Here is a 15,311-nt window from a genome sequence, read left to right as displayed (position 1 = left end):
GCATGTGTCCTTTCAGAAGCGTCTAGCTTTTTCAGTCTATTTTCCTCTGCCACTATTACAAATTCAACCCTATTTACCGATCAACTGAATTCTAGTCGCTGTTGGAGGGAAACGATGCTCATGTTTAGGGAATCCTGAACAGTTCTCGATAAATTTTGGCTCTAACATGTAACATTTCAGACAGAACATTAACAGATCACAAATGAACAGTTTTTATGGCCACCTTCCCAAGCAGAAGGGACCAATCATTGTTCAGCAATAATTAGCTTGTAATTTGCCTCGGCATGTGCTGTGTACCTGAGCAGTGGCCTTAAGGGGGCATACCAGGATAGTAACTAAACATCATCACACGTGTGCTCCAAACGCTAGAATACCTTTGTACCTTGTGGTGAGAGGTTGTTATTAATATAAATATAACATTACGTTTCTAACAGTCAGCTTGTACACTATCGTTCTTAAAACAACATGTTCCCATTTCTTGCCAGTGAACTGACAAGAATGAGGAACTAACCAGAGTTTCCAATGATCTAAGACTATTCCTCACCGATTGACACTGGGACTGATTCTGAAACAGAGGACAACCAATGTAGTTTTACACTTGTATCGTTGTTTGAACTACCAAAATGTGTATGTTGAGAATAAGTTTAAAAAAAAAATTAAAATCGGTACCTTTTTTTGCAAATTACTGCTTTATATCCGTTAATTCCTAACTCTTAATGAACTGTGTATTTCTTTTAGGCTGCACTAACCTGTGCAAGAGCATGTGTAATTATTGAACTTGTTTTTGGTCTTTTAGCTGGCTCAATGGGCTCAGCAGATCACAGATTCAATTTGGCCGATATCCTGTCTCACAACTACACTCCTCAGGAAGAAGAGGAGACGCCTGAGGCAGATAAATCATTTGAGGATCTGGAACGGGTAAATTCACATTAAAATTTTTAAACTTTTAAATCCTAAATGTCGTACAGGTGTAAATTTAACATATGATTTTAACCAATGGCTAGATATGAATGAATGTTAACCATAAGACTCAAAAATGTCAGTTTCTCTCTTCTCATCTTTGTTTTCACTCTTCTGTCCCTCACCTCACTCAGAGTAATGAAAATCATTTGCGCACGATTGTGCATTGTAGTAACATGATATATTTGAAACAGATAGTTGAACTACAGAATTCTTTGAATGTTCAAGCGTATTTCTTTGATAATTGAAGGCAGGCAGAAGAATTCCCTAGATATTAAGCACTTCAGTCACTCAATCCAGTTGCTGGAAGACAACTATCGTGTACTCTGAATAACAGTCTTTTTGCACTAAAAAATGGAATCCTCCAATAATTTGCATTAATTAATATAATACCACAGCAATGTGGATTCCGAGCTAAAAAGTAATTAACAGTTAATTTGAATTGAGAGGAGTAGACCAAAATTATTAAGTAAAGGCTAGTAATGTGATTTCATCCAGTCTTACCATATGTGATTTCACTCCTCTTATGTAATATGTCCTTTTAAAGTTATGGTGCATGACATTACCATTCAAAAACCTTGAAAGAGGGGGAAACAAGGAACCAAGGTTCATGAGTATCTATTTTAATCTCTTTATGAAGGAAAGTGATGTGCCTCTCGAAGAACTTCTAGCACTTTATGGTTATGAAGCATCCGATCCAATCTCGGAGCATGAAAGTGAGGGCAGCTCTCCCAGCGAGCTTGCTGATAACTTGCCGGATATGACCCTGGATAAGGTGAGCATTATTAGTTCTGTTGAGAGTTCAGTTGATGTGATCTTTTTAAAGCAATCAACCAATTGTTACCAGTGTTTGCTTTCACTCTTATAATAAACTAGTGGATCTCCCTTGATGTTACTCATATTGATCAAAGGAAAACGTAGAAGAAAAAGAAAGACAGACTTGCATGTATATAGCGCCTTTCACGACCAACGGATGTCTCAAAGTGCTTTGCATCCAATGAAATACTTTTGGAGTGTAGTCACAGGAGGGCAAGAAAAAGAGTGGGAGAGCGATAGTGATAGGGGATTCAATTGTGAGGGGAATAGATAGGCGTTTCTGCGGCCGCAACCGAGACTCCAGGATGGTATGTTGCCTCCCTGGTGCAAGGGTCAAGGATGTCTCGGAGCGGGTGCAGGACATTCTGAAATGGGAGGGAGAACAGCCAGTTGTCGTGGTGCACATTGGTACCAACGACATAGGCAAAAAAAGGGATGAGGTCCTACGAAACGAATTTAAGGAGCTAGGAGCTAAATTAAAAAGTAGGACCTCAAAAGTAGTAATCTCGGGATTGCTACCAGTGCCACGTGATAGTCAGAGTAGGAATCGCAGGATAGCGCAGATGAATACGTGGCTTGAGCAGTGGTGCAGCAGGGAGGGATTCAAATTCCTGGGGCATTGGGACCGGTTCTGGGGGAGGTGGGACCAGTACAAACCGGACGGTCTGCACCTGGGCAGGACTGGAACCAATGTCCTCGGGGGAGTGTTTGCTAGTGCTGTTGGGGAGGATTTAAACTAATATGGCAGGGGGATGGGAACCAATGCAGGGAGACAGAGGGAAACAAAAAGGAGCCAAAAGCAAAAGACAGAAAGGAGAGGAGGAAAAGTGTAGGGCAGAGAAACCCAAGGCAAAGAACAAAAAGGGCCACTGTACAGCAAAATTCTAAAAGGACAAAGGGTGTTAATAAAACAAGCCTGAAGGCTTTGTGTCTTAATGCAAGGAGTATCCGCAATAAGGTGGATGAATTAATTGTGCAAATAGATGTTAACAAATATGATGTGATTGGGATTACGGAGACGTGGCTCCAGGATGATCAGGGCTGGGAACTCAACATTCAGGGGTATTCAACATTCAGGAAGGATAGAATAAAAGGAAAAGGAGGTGGGGTAGCATTGCTGGTTAAAGAGGAGATTAATGCAATAGTTAGGAAAGACATTAGCTTGGATGATGTGGAATCTATATGGGTAGAGCTGCAGAACACCAAAGGGCAAAAAACGTTAGTAGGAGTTGTGTACAGACCTCCAAACAGTAATAGGGATGTTGGGGAGGGCATCAAACAGGAAATTAGGGGTGCATGCAATAAAGGTGTAGCAGTTATAATGGGTGACTTTAATATGCACATAGATTGGGCTAGCCAAACTGGAAGCAATACGGTGGAGGAGGATTTCCTGGAGTGCATAAGGGATGGTTTTCTAGACCAATATGTTGAGGAACCAACTAGGGGGGAGGCCATCTTAGACTGGGTGTTGTGTAATGAGAGAGGATTAATTAGCAATCTCATTGTGCGAGGCCCCTTGGGGAAGAGTGACCATAATATGGTGGAATTCTGCATTAGGATGGAGAATGAAACAGTAAATTCAGAGACCATGGTCCAGAACTTAAAGAAGGGTAACTTTGAAGGTATGAGGCGAGAATTGGCTAGGATAGATTGGCGAATGATACTTAGGGGGTTGACTGTGGATGGGCAATGGCAGACATTTAGAGACCGCATGGATGAAGTACAACAATTGTACATTCCTGTCTGGCGTAAAAATAAAAAGGGGAAGGTGGCTCAACCGTGGCTATCTAGGGAAATCAGGGATAGTATTAAAGCCAAGGAAGTGGCATACAAATTGGCCAGAAATAGCAGCGAACCTGGGGACTGGGAGAAATTTAGAACTCAGCAGAGGAGGACAAAGGGTTTGATTAGGACAGGGAAAATGGAGTACGAGAAGAAGCTTGCAGGGAACATTAAGGCGGATTGCAAAAGTTTCTATAGGTATGTAAAGAGAAAAAGGTTGGTGAAGACAAACGTAGGTCCCCTGCAGTCAGAATCAGGGGAAGTCATAACGGGGAACAAAGAAATGGCGGATCAATTGAACAAGTACTTTGGTTCGGTATTCACTAAGGAGGATACAAACAACCTTCCGGATATAAAAGGGGTCAGAGGGTCTAGTAAGGAAGAGGAACTGAGGGAAATCTTTATTAGTCGGGAAATTGTGTTGGGGAAATTGATGGGATTGAAGGCAGATAAATCCCCAGGGCCTGATGGCCTGCATCCTAGAGTACTTAAGGAGGTGGCCTTGGAAATAGCGGATGCATTGACAGTCATTTTCCAACATTCCATTGACTCTGGATCAGTTCCTATGGAGTGGAGGGTAGCCAATGTAACCCCACTTTTTAAAAAAGGAGGGAGAGAGAAAACAGGGAATTATAGACCGGTCAGCCTGACCTCAGTAGTGGGTAAAATGATGGAATCAATTATTAAGGATGTCATAGCAGTGCATCTGGAAAATGGTGACATGATAGGTCCAAGTCAGCATGGATTTGTGAAAGGGAAATCATGCTTGACAAATCTTCTGGAATTTTTTGAGGATGTTTCCAGTAAAGTGGACAAAGGAGAACCAGTTGATGTGGTATATTTGGACTTTCAGAAGGCTTTCGACAAGGTCCCACACAAGAGATTAATGTGCAAAGTTAAAGCACATGGGATTGGGGGTAGTGTGCTGACGTGGATTGAGAACTGGTTGTCAGACAGGAAGCAAAGAGTAGGAGTAAACGGGTACTTTTCAGAATGGCAGGCAGTGACTAGTGGAGTGCCGCAAGGTTCTGTGCTGGGGCCCCAGCTGTTTACATTGTACATTAATGATTTAGACGAGGGGATTAAATGCAGTATCTCCAAATTTGCGGATGATACTAAGTTGGGTGGCAGTGTGAGCTGCGAGGAGGATGCTATTAGGCTGCAGAGTGACTTGGATAGGTTAGGTGAGTGGGCAAATGCATGGCAGATGAAGTATAATGTGGATAAATGTGAGGTTATCCACTTTGGTGGTAAAAACAGAGAGACAGACTATTATCTGAATGGTGACAGATTAGGAAAAGGGAAGGTGCAACGAGACCTGGGTGTCATGGTACATCAGTCATTGAAGGTTGGCATGCAGGTACAGCAGGCGGTTAAGAAAGCAAATGGCATGTTGGCCTTCATAGCGAGGGGATTTGAATACAGGGGCAGGGAGGTGTTGCTACAGTTGTACAGGGCCTTGGTGAGGCCACACCTGGAGTATTGTGTACAGTTTTGGTCTCCTAACTTGAGGAAGGACATTCTTGCTATTGAGGGAGTGCAGCGAAGGTTCACCAGACTGATTCCCGGGATGGCGGGACTGACCTATCAAGAAAGATTGGATCAATTGGGCTTGTATTCACTGGAGTTCAGAAGAATGAGAGGGGACCTCATAGAAACGTTTAAAATTCTGAAGGGTTTAGACAGGTTAGATGCAGAAAGAATGTTCCCAATGTTGGGGAAGTCCAGAACCAGGGGTCACAGTCTGAGGATAAGGGGTAAGCCATTTAGGACCGAGATGAGGAGAAACTTCTTCACCCAGAGAGTGGTGAACCTGTGGAATTCTCTACCACAGAAAGTAGTTGAGGCCAATTCACTAAATATATTCAAAAGGGAGTTAGATGAAGTCCTTACTACTCGGGGGATCAAGGGTTATGGCGAGAAAGCAGGAAGGGGGTACTGAAGTTTCATGTTCAGCCATGAACTCATTGAATGGCGGTGCAGGCTAGAAGGGCTGAATGGCCTGCTCCTGCACCTATTTTCTATGTTTCTATGTTTCTATGTAATGTGGGAATCGCAGCAGCCAACTTGCGCACAGCAAGCTCCCACAAACAGCAATGTAATAATGGCCAGATCATCTGATTTTGTTATGTTGATGAGGGATAAATATTGGCCAGGGCACTGGGGATAACTCCCCTGCTCTTCTTTGAAATAGTGCCAAGGGATCTTTTACGTCCACCTGAGAGAGCAGATGGGGCCTCGGTTTAACGTCTCATCCGAAAGACCGCACTTTGACAACACAACACTCCATTAGCACTGCACTGGAGTGTCAGCCTAGATTTATGTGCTCAAGTCCCTGGAGTGAGATTTGAACCCACAACCTTTTGACTCGGATGCGGGTGTGCTACCCACTGAGCCACAGCTGACACAGAAATTCATCAAAGATGTGATACGAGGCAGTGATGGAAGTGGATGGTGAAATTCTTTTGATGTGTTACTGAAAAATCTGAATCACTGATCAAAAAGTGTGATTTATTTTGTGCTATGGGCACATTTAAAGTTTGAATGCTACAATCTTATTAGGTAGTAGATTGCAATGTTCATGCCTGATTAATGTGGAGCAATGTTTGCTGATAAAGGTGCTGTCTGCATCCAAAACCACACCTTTCCCAAAAGGAACATGCAGCTGCTCTGCCATTTTCTCTTGTCTAACAAACCTGATGCTGTCTTGGCATCAACTTCAATGCAATCTCCCTGGTCTATTTTTAAACCTGTATTGGGAATGCAAAACATTGCTTGGCAATTTTCACCATCTTCTACTTTTTTACGCAGCATCAATTAAAATATTTCCTGGGGTCTGCTTAAATACATGAAACGCTGGATAGTAGTTAAAAATACCAACCAACAGGAAAGTTTAAGTTTAATATGCAAGTAAAATGGTTGAAAGAAAACAAATGCTAGAATTTGATTGGGAAGGGTGTGTGTGTGGGGGGGGGGGGGTGGGTAGCGGTGAAAATTAACAGCAGGTTGATCAGTTCTGATGGGCTGCACATGAAACATTAACCTGTCTTTCTCTTTCAGGTGTTGTGCATTTGCAGCAGTTCTATTTTTAGACATGTGAAATGTACCTTTTATCAAAACACGAAGGCTTAAGTGCTTCATGTCTGGCAGTTAGTTTGAACCGTTGTCTCTTAATCTTATGATTAACATTCAATAAACTACTTGTGCTTTGTTCTTGTGGCTCAACTGCCTTATGCTTCCTTGATTAGCTTGACTCCGGCAATTTATTGGTCTATTTTAATGCAGGACCAGACACTTAAATTTATTACACAATTGGTTAACAAGTTCAACAAATTCCATTACATTAAACTTGGCAACAACGAGTCTTTCAACTTGTATCCCATTTATAAAGGCTTTCCTTTTCAACTAATCGAGGAAAAATGTATGCTGGTGGTTTTGTTTACATCATTAGTCACATCAATAGAATGTGAAGACTTGGCTTTATTCAGTAAATAAAAATAAACATAAAACCCCTGCTTTTTGTTGACAGGAACAAATAGCTAAAGATCTTCTTTCTGGAGAAGAGGAGGAAGAAACCCAGTCTTCAGCAGATGATTTGACTCCATCAGTCACTTCCCATGAGGCATCCGATCTTTTTCCCCACCCTCTGAGATGTAAGTTGTGTAACGTTATGGTTTACAAGATCCTTATGGATGGAGAAGGCCAATTCATTCATCCAGAACAACACTACACTCCCCATTGTTGCATCGAATTGTTAAATTATTCCTTGGTTTTCACTTCCACCACTCTGCCTGGAAGTCCATTCTAAGTATTGATCACTCTGCATAAAAGGGAACCTCACATCAATCTTAAAGTTACGCTTTACGAGTTTGAACCGATGTCATCTTAATCATAACTTTTCCTTTTCCATTACCTCGCCAGTCATTAGAGGATGAATGAAATAAAATACATGTTGCCAACCACAGTTTGCATGCTGGGCAGAATGATCTGAGTAAAAAATAATGTAGGAAAAACTCCTTGCAGTCTAGATTATTCAACTCTGACTGGTTATATTCCACATATGACCTTTGACCCTTAACAACACAAGAACCCACTTGGGTAACATATTTCAGGTAGAGAGACTCCATCTCCCCTGCCAATTGCAATTTTTCCTTTCATTCATTCTCGTGAAATATATCTCATTATTAATAATCGGGAATCCTTTTCAGATCCCAGGAGTGTGTCTATTTCACTTTTGTGAAACCGCACTAAAATTTTCTGTTCAACTGTTCCATATGTTGATTACGCCTTTGTTAAAAAAGAAAAATTATCTTGAATTTATGCAACTTGATTCTGAAATTCTGTACAATGCAGAAAAATGGCGCAGTTTTCAACATTTTAAACCTCCTCTTGATCCAGAAAAATGTTATTACATTTCTGATTCATCTCTTCTGGAGAAAGAAAAGTTCCAGCAGTTGGACTTCATGACTGAGCCCTTTAAGTTCTGGTATTGTAGGCCTCATTGAATCCTCTCTGTTTAGCCTAATATCTATTATGCAGTAGGAGACCAAACCTGGTCACAGTATTCCAGATATAGGGCTCAATTTTCCACAGTTATCTGCGCCGTTTTTTTGGCGCGCGCCGCTTATTTTGGCCTAAATTTAAAAATCAAAGTTTCTGCGCCAGCGTAACTCAGTTACGATTTTTTGTTTGTTTGTTTTTTTGCGTCATAGGGGGCGTAACCTGATGTCTGTGCCAGTTTTTCACATTTTTTCCTCGGATGGTGTATGTGGCCACTCCCAAAAAATCAGCACAGAAAGACGCCATTGTTGTTATGCGACGTTTTGGCGGGAGTCAGCACATTAAATGTGCATCGTGAAACTTAATTTTTTTCAAACTTAAAGCTCAGAAAATGGAAGTCTAATGAAATTCATTAATTTTGGATTTTTTTTCCCAAAGTACCATGCCACCCCCAAACGTCAATAACCGGGCTCGAGGGTTGGAGCGTCGGCCGGCAGAATCGGTCCCTTGTCAGGGCTTGGCTTCAAAAGAAGCCCGGGGGAGGTGGAGATGGAGGTGTGTGGAAGCCGAACTGAAGGGATGAGAACCCTTACACTATGCAGCAGCATCAAAAGAAGCTGGGGGGGTTGAGGGGAGTTGGGGGGGAGGGAGATGTTTGCCAAGCCCCTGTGTCCGGGCGAGGGAGCGATTCTGCTGGCTGACCATCGAGCCCGGTGAGGAGATGTTCGGTCGGTGGTGGGATGGTACTTTGAAAAAACTTCTAAAATTAAAGAATTGCATTAGACTTCGTTACCGCAAATGTCCTCATTTGAATGCCTAGCTTCCCATTCTAAGCAAGCCTATTGTGCATGCGCAGACCTGGGTGTGGTCCGTGTGGGGGGGAGAGAGAAATCAAAGAAGCTTGTCCTGCTGTTTTGAGCTTCTTGTAAACGTACAATTTAACCATGGGGGAAATATTGACAATACCATACCTCGTGCAAGCCTTCTGCATGATGGTGCTGCGGAGGAGACGATTGATTCGACGTCATCGCATGAGGAACCTCAGAGCACGTAGGCTGATGGGCTGGAGGCCTTATCCAAGTCGGGTATGTCGAGACAGGCGTTCATACCTGCACCTGAGTGATGCAGACTGTGTGAGAACTGCATCTTCCGCAAAGAAGTTGTAACCGAGATCTGTGAATTAGTAAAAGCAGACCTGCAACCGAGAAGCATCCTGGACTGCTTTGTCAGTTGAAGTGAAGGTTACTGCTGCACTTTCATTCTATGCATCTGGATCATTCCAGGCCACAACTGGGGATGTGTGTGCCATTTCCCAACATGCAACACATATCTGCATTTGGCAGGTGACTGCTGCACTATGCCCGGAGGAATGACTATATAAAGTTCCCCATGACCGGAGAAGGACGAGGAGGCCATGCAACACCAGAACCCAGAGCATGATGGCGGAGGAGGGCGGGCCATCGTGCCCCTTTAATGATTGCTCGAGCCTTGTGCAAGCAGCTCATCCGTGAACACTTTGATGCCTGAAGGTTCAGCAGCAACTATTCCAAATGGACCATGTTTACTGTTTGGACCTGTTCCGTAATGTTGTGTTGTGTTAATGGAACAAATAATGGAAATAATAATTTAAAATATATTTTATTCAAAAGTTTAACAAACACTTGTTTGTACTTTACTTAACTTTAATAAAAATATTCTTGTATCAAACTTTAAAGTTTTCAGTTAAGATCACTTAAAACTTTAAGATCATTTACCAAACCCTAAAATCACTCACAAATTTTAAGATCACTTACAAACTTTTAAACTTGTAAATTGACATAACTTACCAACAACTTTTAATTTGAGTAACAACAGCAGCAGCAAAGAAAGGCTGCACCCATCTCTCCTCCACCTTATTCTAAGACCGCCCGCTGAGCTTGGTCTTGTTCACTCCACCCCTGCCCGCAGGCAGTGGCACAGCATTTCTCGGGAATGAAAGCTTATTCTTTCAAACATCTCGGGTAATGCGCACTTCTTTATGGGAGGGGGGTTGGCAGGTGGTACTGTGGAGGGCCCGGCTTGGGCCACTTCAGAGGCTGGACTGGGAGTGGCAGTTGACTCTTGTCAATGGGCGCAAGTTCTGGGCCTGTTCTCTTATTGCAGCAGCTAACTGACATTCCCTTCCTCATGTGCCCTGACTGTGGGTCAACTACATGCAATATTCCCTCCCTCATGTTCACCGACAGCGTATCAACTGTCAGCAACATTCCCTCCCTCATGTGCCTGGATAGTGTTCCCATTTCACGTGAGAGTGTGTTACTTCTTCCGACAGTTCTGATACCTCATCACGCACCCCACTGATGGTGTCCAGAGGTGATCGTGTAAGGTCAATGCTCTCCGCATTCATTGCCATCATCTGAACCACATCTGTTGGATCCTGCACCTCAGGAGAGCGCGGTCGTGCTCTCCTTCCTCTCCTCACACTGGGTGTGGCTCGCTGCATCCCACTGGGATCTGCAGCCTCGGACTGTGAGAAACCATGGAATGTCCCAACACTCGTACCACTCACTAAAGGGCCTGGTACGGCACTTGCACCTCCTCCAGAGTGAGTACAACAGTGTGGGCTTCATCCATCACCTTCCCCTCACCCTCATCCCCATGCTCTTGGTCTGGACGATGGGATTGGAAGATGTTCTCCTCTCCAGGCTCATCTGCGACTGAATCTTCTGTATCGACTTCAGCCTTGTCGGGGTTGGCCTTAAGTTCTGCAAAATATAACAGAACAGACAAATGGTTAGCAGCAGAGGAGGGGGCAGGGTGGGTGGTATGAGTGGGCTCACACAGCGCAGGCAGCAGGCTGATTTGAAGGACCACGATGAATGATAGTACATTGCATCAACCGAAGCGTAGCTGACGGAGACATCCCCATGAGCCGAAGCATGGCTAGCCCGTGCAGTACTTAACATTTAGCAAAGCCAGACTATGGAATTTGCAGGACTTACCCTCTCCCTCGAGTGTGGGCCCAGTTTGTGCAGTGGTGGTTTCTTTTCTCCAGGCAGGACCCATTAAAGCAGCGACCCTCTCCCAAGTGTGTCAGTGGGCGCAGATTTGCCGGGCCTCCTCCTGTTCGAGTTCTTTTCCTTTTGTTGTGTGCCACCTTCCTCTGCAAAGATGAAAATATAACTTTTTAGAGAGAGTGTCTTTCTGCTGGGTGGGACATATACAGATGGTCACATTTACAATTGCAATTCCATTGAATAAATGGAAATATTACTGACTACTTGACCAAGGTCCACTTCTTTTTGCACTGGCCTCCAGACCTTGGGGTGGTCACCAATGCACAGTAATCTTCTGCAAGTTAGTTACAGCGTTTCTTCATTCTTTTGGTGAAACTTTTACATGATCTCTGCTGGTGTCCAGCTCGTGCCGTCTGGCCTCAATCACAGTAACCAGTGCCTCCGCTTCATCCTGTAAGAAATTCTTGGTCCTTGAGCCGTGTTGCATAATGTAGTGCAGCTCCGATTTTTCCACTGAGAATTAAAGTTCACACACACAACTGGCTCTTTAAAAATGGCCGAATGCAGACCGGGAGCTGTACTGGGCGTGCGCGCCCATAGCAGTCACGTCAAAAACAGCATTTTATTTTTCACGCATGCGCAGAAGAAGGTGCATTGTTTTTTTCGGCGCAGACATTAGGCTCCACCCCCACCAGTGCTAAAAGATGGGCTGCGCGGCACCGTTTTCAAAAAATAGAATGGGAAACTTGCTAGTTGGTTTTTTTGGAGTAGTCGGGGCCAAAAAAAACGGGCGTAACTATTGCAGTACGCCAAAAAACGGCGTTGGGGAAAATTGAGCCCCGAGTCTTAATAAGGCCAAACCACAGTTTCAATTTATGTCATATTGTTTATAAATTTAAAAGAATTGAGTTAGTTAATATCCATCCAATTTGACTGACTGGCTGTGCAGTTTGAGCGATGTGATTGGTCTGTGGTCACAACATTGACAATAAATCAGAGTTTTTATTGGTCAAAGTACCCTCTTTAGTGCTTGTTAAATATATATTTGGCAGTGACCAGTAAGATGCGTGATTCAGTATCTTTTGGCCACCATCTTGCTCCTCAGTCTGGTGCTCGTCTTTCTGCTACTGATTTCTCCAAATACTTTGAACTATTTTTCAGCCCCTTTTTCTGCATCCACGAGCCCTGTGCAATATTTTCAATTTATTTTTGCAAAGATGAGCGGCTTTGGGTAGAACTAAAGGTGAAAATCAAAAGATGGGCCTGACAAGGTCAATGAAGCTTAGAGCAAGTGCATGAAGAAAACTGGCAAACATTGAGTGTGTGATTGGATTACCTGTGCTCCGGGAGGGTTCTTGAAGAAAGCAAGACAAAAGTCAAATAGGAGAGAATGTAAAGAAAAAATCTAAAAGGAGAGAAGAAGAAAATAGAAGACTAGAGGAGAAAGAGGAAGTGACTGGAAAGAGAAGGAAAAAGCATACATAGAAAATAGGTGCAGGAGCAGGCCATTTGGTCCTCCGAGCCTGCAACACCATTCAATATGATCATGGCTGATCATGCAACTTCAGTACCCCACTCCTGCCTTCTCTCCATACCCCCTGATCCCTTTAGCCGTAAGGGCCACATCTAACTCCAACGAACTGGACTCAACAACTTTCTGTGGTAGAGAATTCCATAGGTTCACAATTCTCTGGGTGAAAAAGTTTCTCCTCATCTCGGTCCTAGATGGCTTACCCCTTATCCTTAGACTGTGACCCCTGGTTCTGGACTTCCCCAACATCGGGAACATTCTTCCTGCATCTAACCTGTCCAATCCCATCAGAATTTTATATGCTTCTATGAGATCCCCTCTCATTCTTCTAAATTCCATTGAATACAAGCCTAGTCGATCCAGTCTTCATATGTCAGTCCTGCCATCCCGGCAATCAGTCTGATGAACCTACGCTGCACTCCCTCAAAAGCAAGTATGTCCTTCCTCAAATTAGGGGACCAAAACTGCGCACAATACTCAAGGTGTGGTCTCCCCAAGGCCCTGTACAACTGCAGTAAGACCTCCCTGCTCCTATACTCAAATCCTCTCGCTATGAAGGCCAACTTGCCATTTGCTTTCTTAACTGCCTGCATGCCTACTTTCAATGACTGATGTACCATGACACCCAGGTCTCGTTGCAACTCCCCTTTTACTAATCTGCCACCATTGAGATAATCTACCTTCCTGCTTTTGCCACCAAAGTGGATAACCTCACATTTATCCACATTATGCTGCATTCGCCATGCATTTGCCCACTCTCCAAACCTGACCAAGTCACCCTGGCAGCTCACATTGCCACCCAGCTTAGTGTCATCTGCAAACTTGGAGATATTACATTCAATTCCTTCGTCTAAATCATTATTATATATTGTAAATAGCTGGGATCCCAGCACTGAACCTTGCGGTACCCCACTAGTCACTGTCTGCCATTCTGAAAAGGACCCGTTTATTCTCACTCTTTGCTTCCTGTCTGCCAACCAGTTCTCTATCGACGTCAATACATTACCTCTACTATCATGTGCCTTAATTTTGCATACTAATCTCTTGTGTGGGACCTTGTCAAAATCCTTTTGAAAGTCTAAATACACCAAATCAACTATTTCTCCCTTATCCACTCTACTAGTTACATCCTCAAAAAAATTCTAGAAGATTTGCCAAGCATGATTTCCGTTTCATAAATCCATGCTGACTTGGACCGATCCTGTCACTGCTTTCCAAATGCGCTGCTATTACATCTTTAATAATTGATTCCAGCATTTTCCCCACTACCAATGTCAGGCTAACCGGTCTATAATTTCCTATTTTCTCTCCCCCTCCTTTTTAAAAAAAAAAAGTAGGGTTACATTAGCACCCTCCAATCCATAGGAACTGATCCAGAGTCCATGGAATGTTGGAAAATGACCACCAATGCATCTACTATTTCTCGGGCCACTTCTTTAAATATTCTGGGATGCAGACTATCAGGCCCTGGAAATTTATCGGCCTTCAATCCCATCAATTTCCCGAACACCATTCCCTGACGAATAAGGATTTCCCTCAGCTTCCTCAGTTCCTCCTTCTCGCTAGACCCTCAATTCCCTAGTATGTTCTGTCGTCACTAAGGAAGACACTAATAACTTCCTTGTTCCCCATTATGAATTCACCTGAATCTGACTGCAAGGGACCTACATTAGTCTTAACTAATCTTTTTCTCTTCACATATCTATAGAAGCTTTTGCAGTCAGTTTTTATGTTCCCTGCAAGCTTACTCTCATAGTCTATTTTCCACCTCCTCTGCTGAATTCTAAATTTCTCCCAGTCCTCAGGTTTGCTGCTTTTTCTGGCCAATTTATATGCCTCTTCCTTGGATTTAACACTATCCCTAATTTCCCTTGTTAGCCACGGTTGAGCCACCTTCCCCGTTTTATTTTTACGCCAGACAAGGATGTACAATTGTTGTAGTTCATCCATGTGATCTTTAAATGTCTGCCATTGCTTTTCTACCGTCAACCCTTTAAGTAACATTCGCCAGTCTATCCTAGCCAATTCACATCTCATGCCATCGAAGTTACCTTTCCTTAAGTTCAGGACCCTAGTCTCTGAATTAACTGTGTCACACTCCATCTTAATAAAGAATTCTACCATATTATGGTCACTCTTCCCCAAGGGGCCTCGCACGACATATCAATCCTCTCTCATTACGCAAGACCCAGTCTAGGATGGCCTGCTCTCTAGTTGGTTCCTCGACATATTGGTCGAGAAAACCATCCCTTATACACTCCAGGAAATCCTCCTCCATAGTATTGCTACCAGTTTGGTTAGTCCAATTTATATGTCGATTTAAAAAAACTCCAGAATATACTGTTAACCATGAGTTATGGGGCAGAGGTTCTCGCATGCGAAACATAGGACCAAATCTCTCAGTACTGAACCCTTTACTATTTGGTATTATTCAAGAATATCAATTATGAGAGCATTCACATTTTTAGAAACAGGAAATGGTAATTATACCCTACAAGTATTTTCCTAGATCAGTCTTGGCTATCTCACCTTATTCCTCATTCATTGCTTACTCAGAAACTCATCTAATTTGGGAAAGTGCACATTCTCCAATGTTGGGTGACAACAGTGGGACCTGTTGTGATGCCCTCATAATCAAATAATCTCCCAGCAGTCACTGTCAAGGGTTGCACATCAATGTAATTTGAGCAAGAGGATGTCCAGTGTCTCGTGGTACCATGCAGCAG

At 43.3% G+C, this 15,311-nt stretch overlaps 1 protein-coding gene across 3 annotated transcripts in view; it reads left to right on the top strand.

Annotated features, from left to right (window-relative positions):
- The window catches only part of LOC139228570 (mesoderm induction early response protein 2-like), a 117,376-nt gene that overhangs the window by 30,098 nt on the left and 71,967 nt on the right, over nt 1-15,311 (top strand). For all 3 annotated transcript variants that reach the window (XM_070859698.1, XM_070859699.1, XM_070859700.1), the window contains 3 exons: nt 797-918; nt 1,601-1,735; nt 7,088-7,211. In XM_070859698.1, the coding sequence (XP_070715799.1) occupies nt 797-918; nt 1,601-1,735; nt 7,088-7,211 (381 nt within the window). The remainder of the gene's footprint in view (nt 1-796; nt 919-1,600; nt 1,736-7,087; nt 7,212-15,311) is intronic.

The sequence above is a fragment of the Pristiophorus japonicus genome, chromosome 18 (genome assembly GCF_044704955.1).
Source record: "Pristiophorus japonicus isolate sPriJap1 chromosome 18, sPriJap1.hap1, whole genome shotgun sequence".
NCBI lineage: Eukaryota > Metazoa > Chordata > Chondrichthyes > Pristiophoridae > Pristiophorus > Pristiophorus japonicus.
The sequence above is the reverse complement of the archived record's forward strand: the minus strand, read 5'-3'. Positions and strand labels throughout refer to the sequence as shown.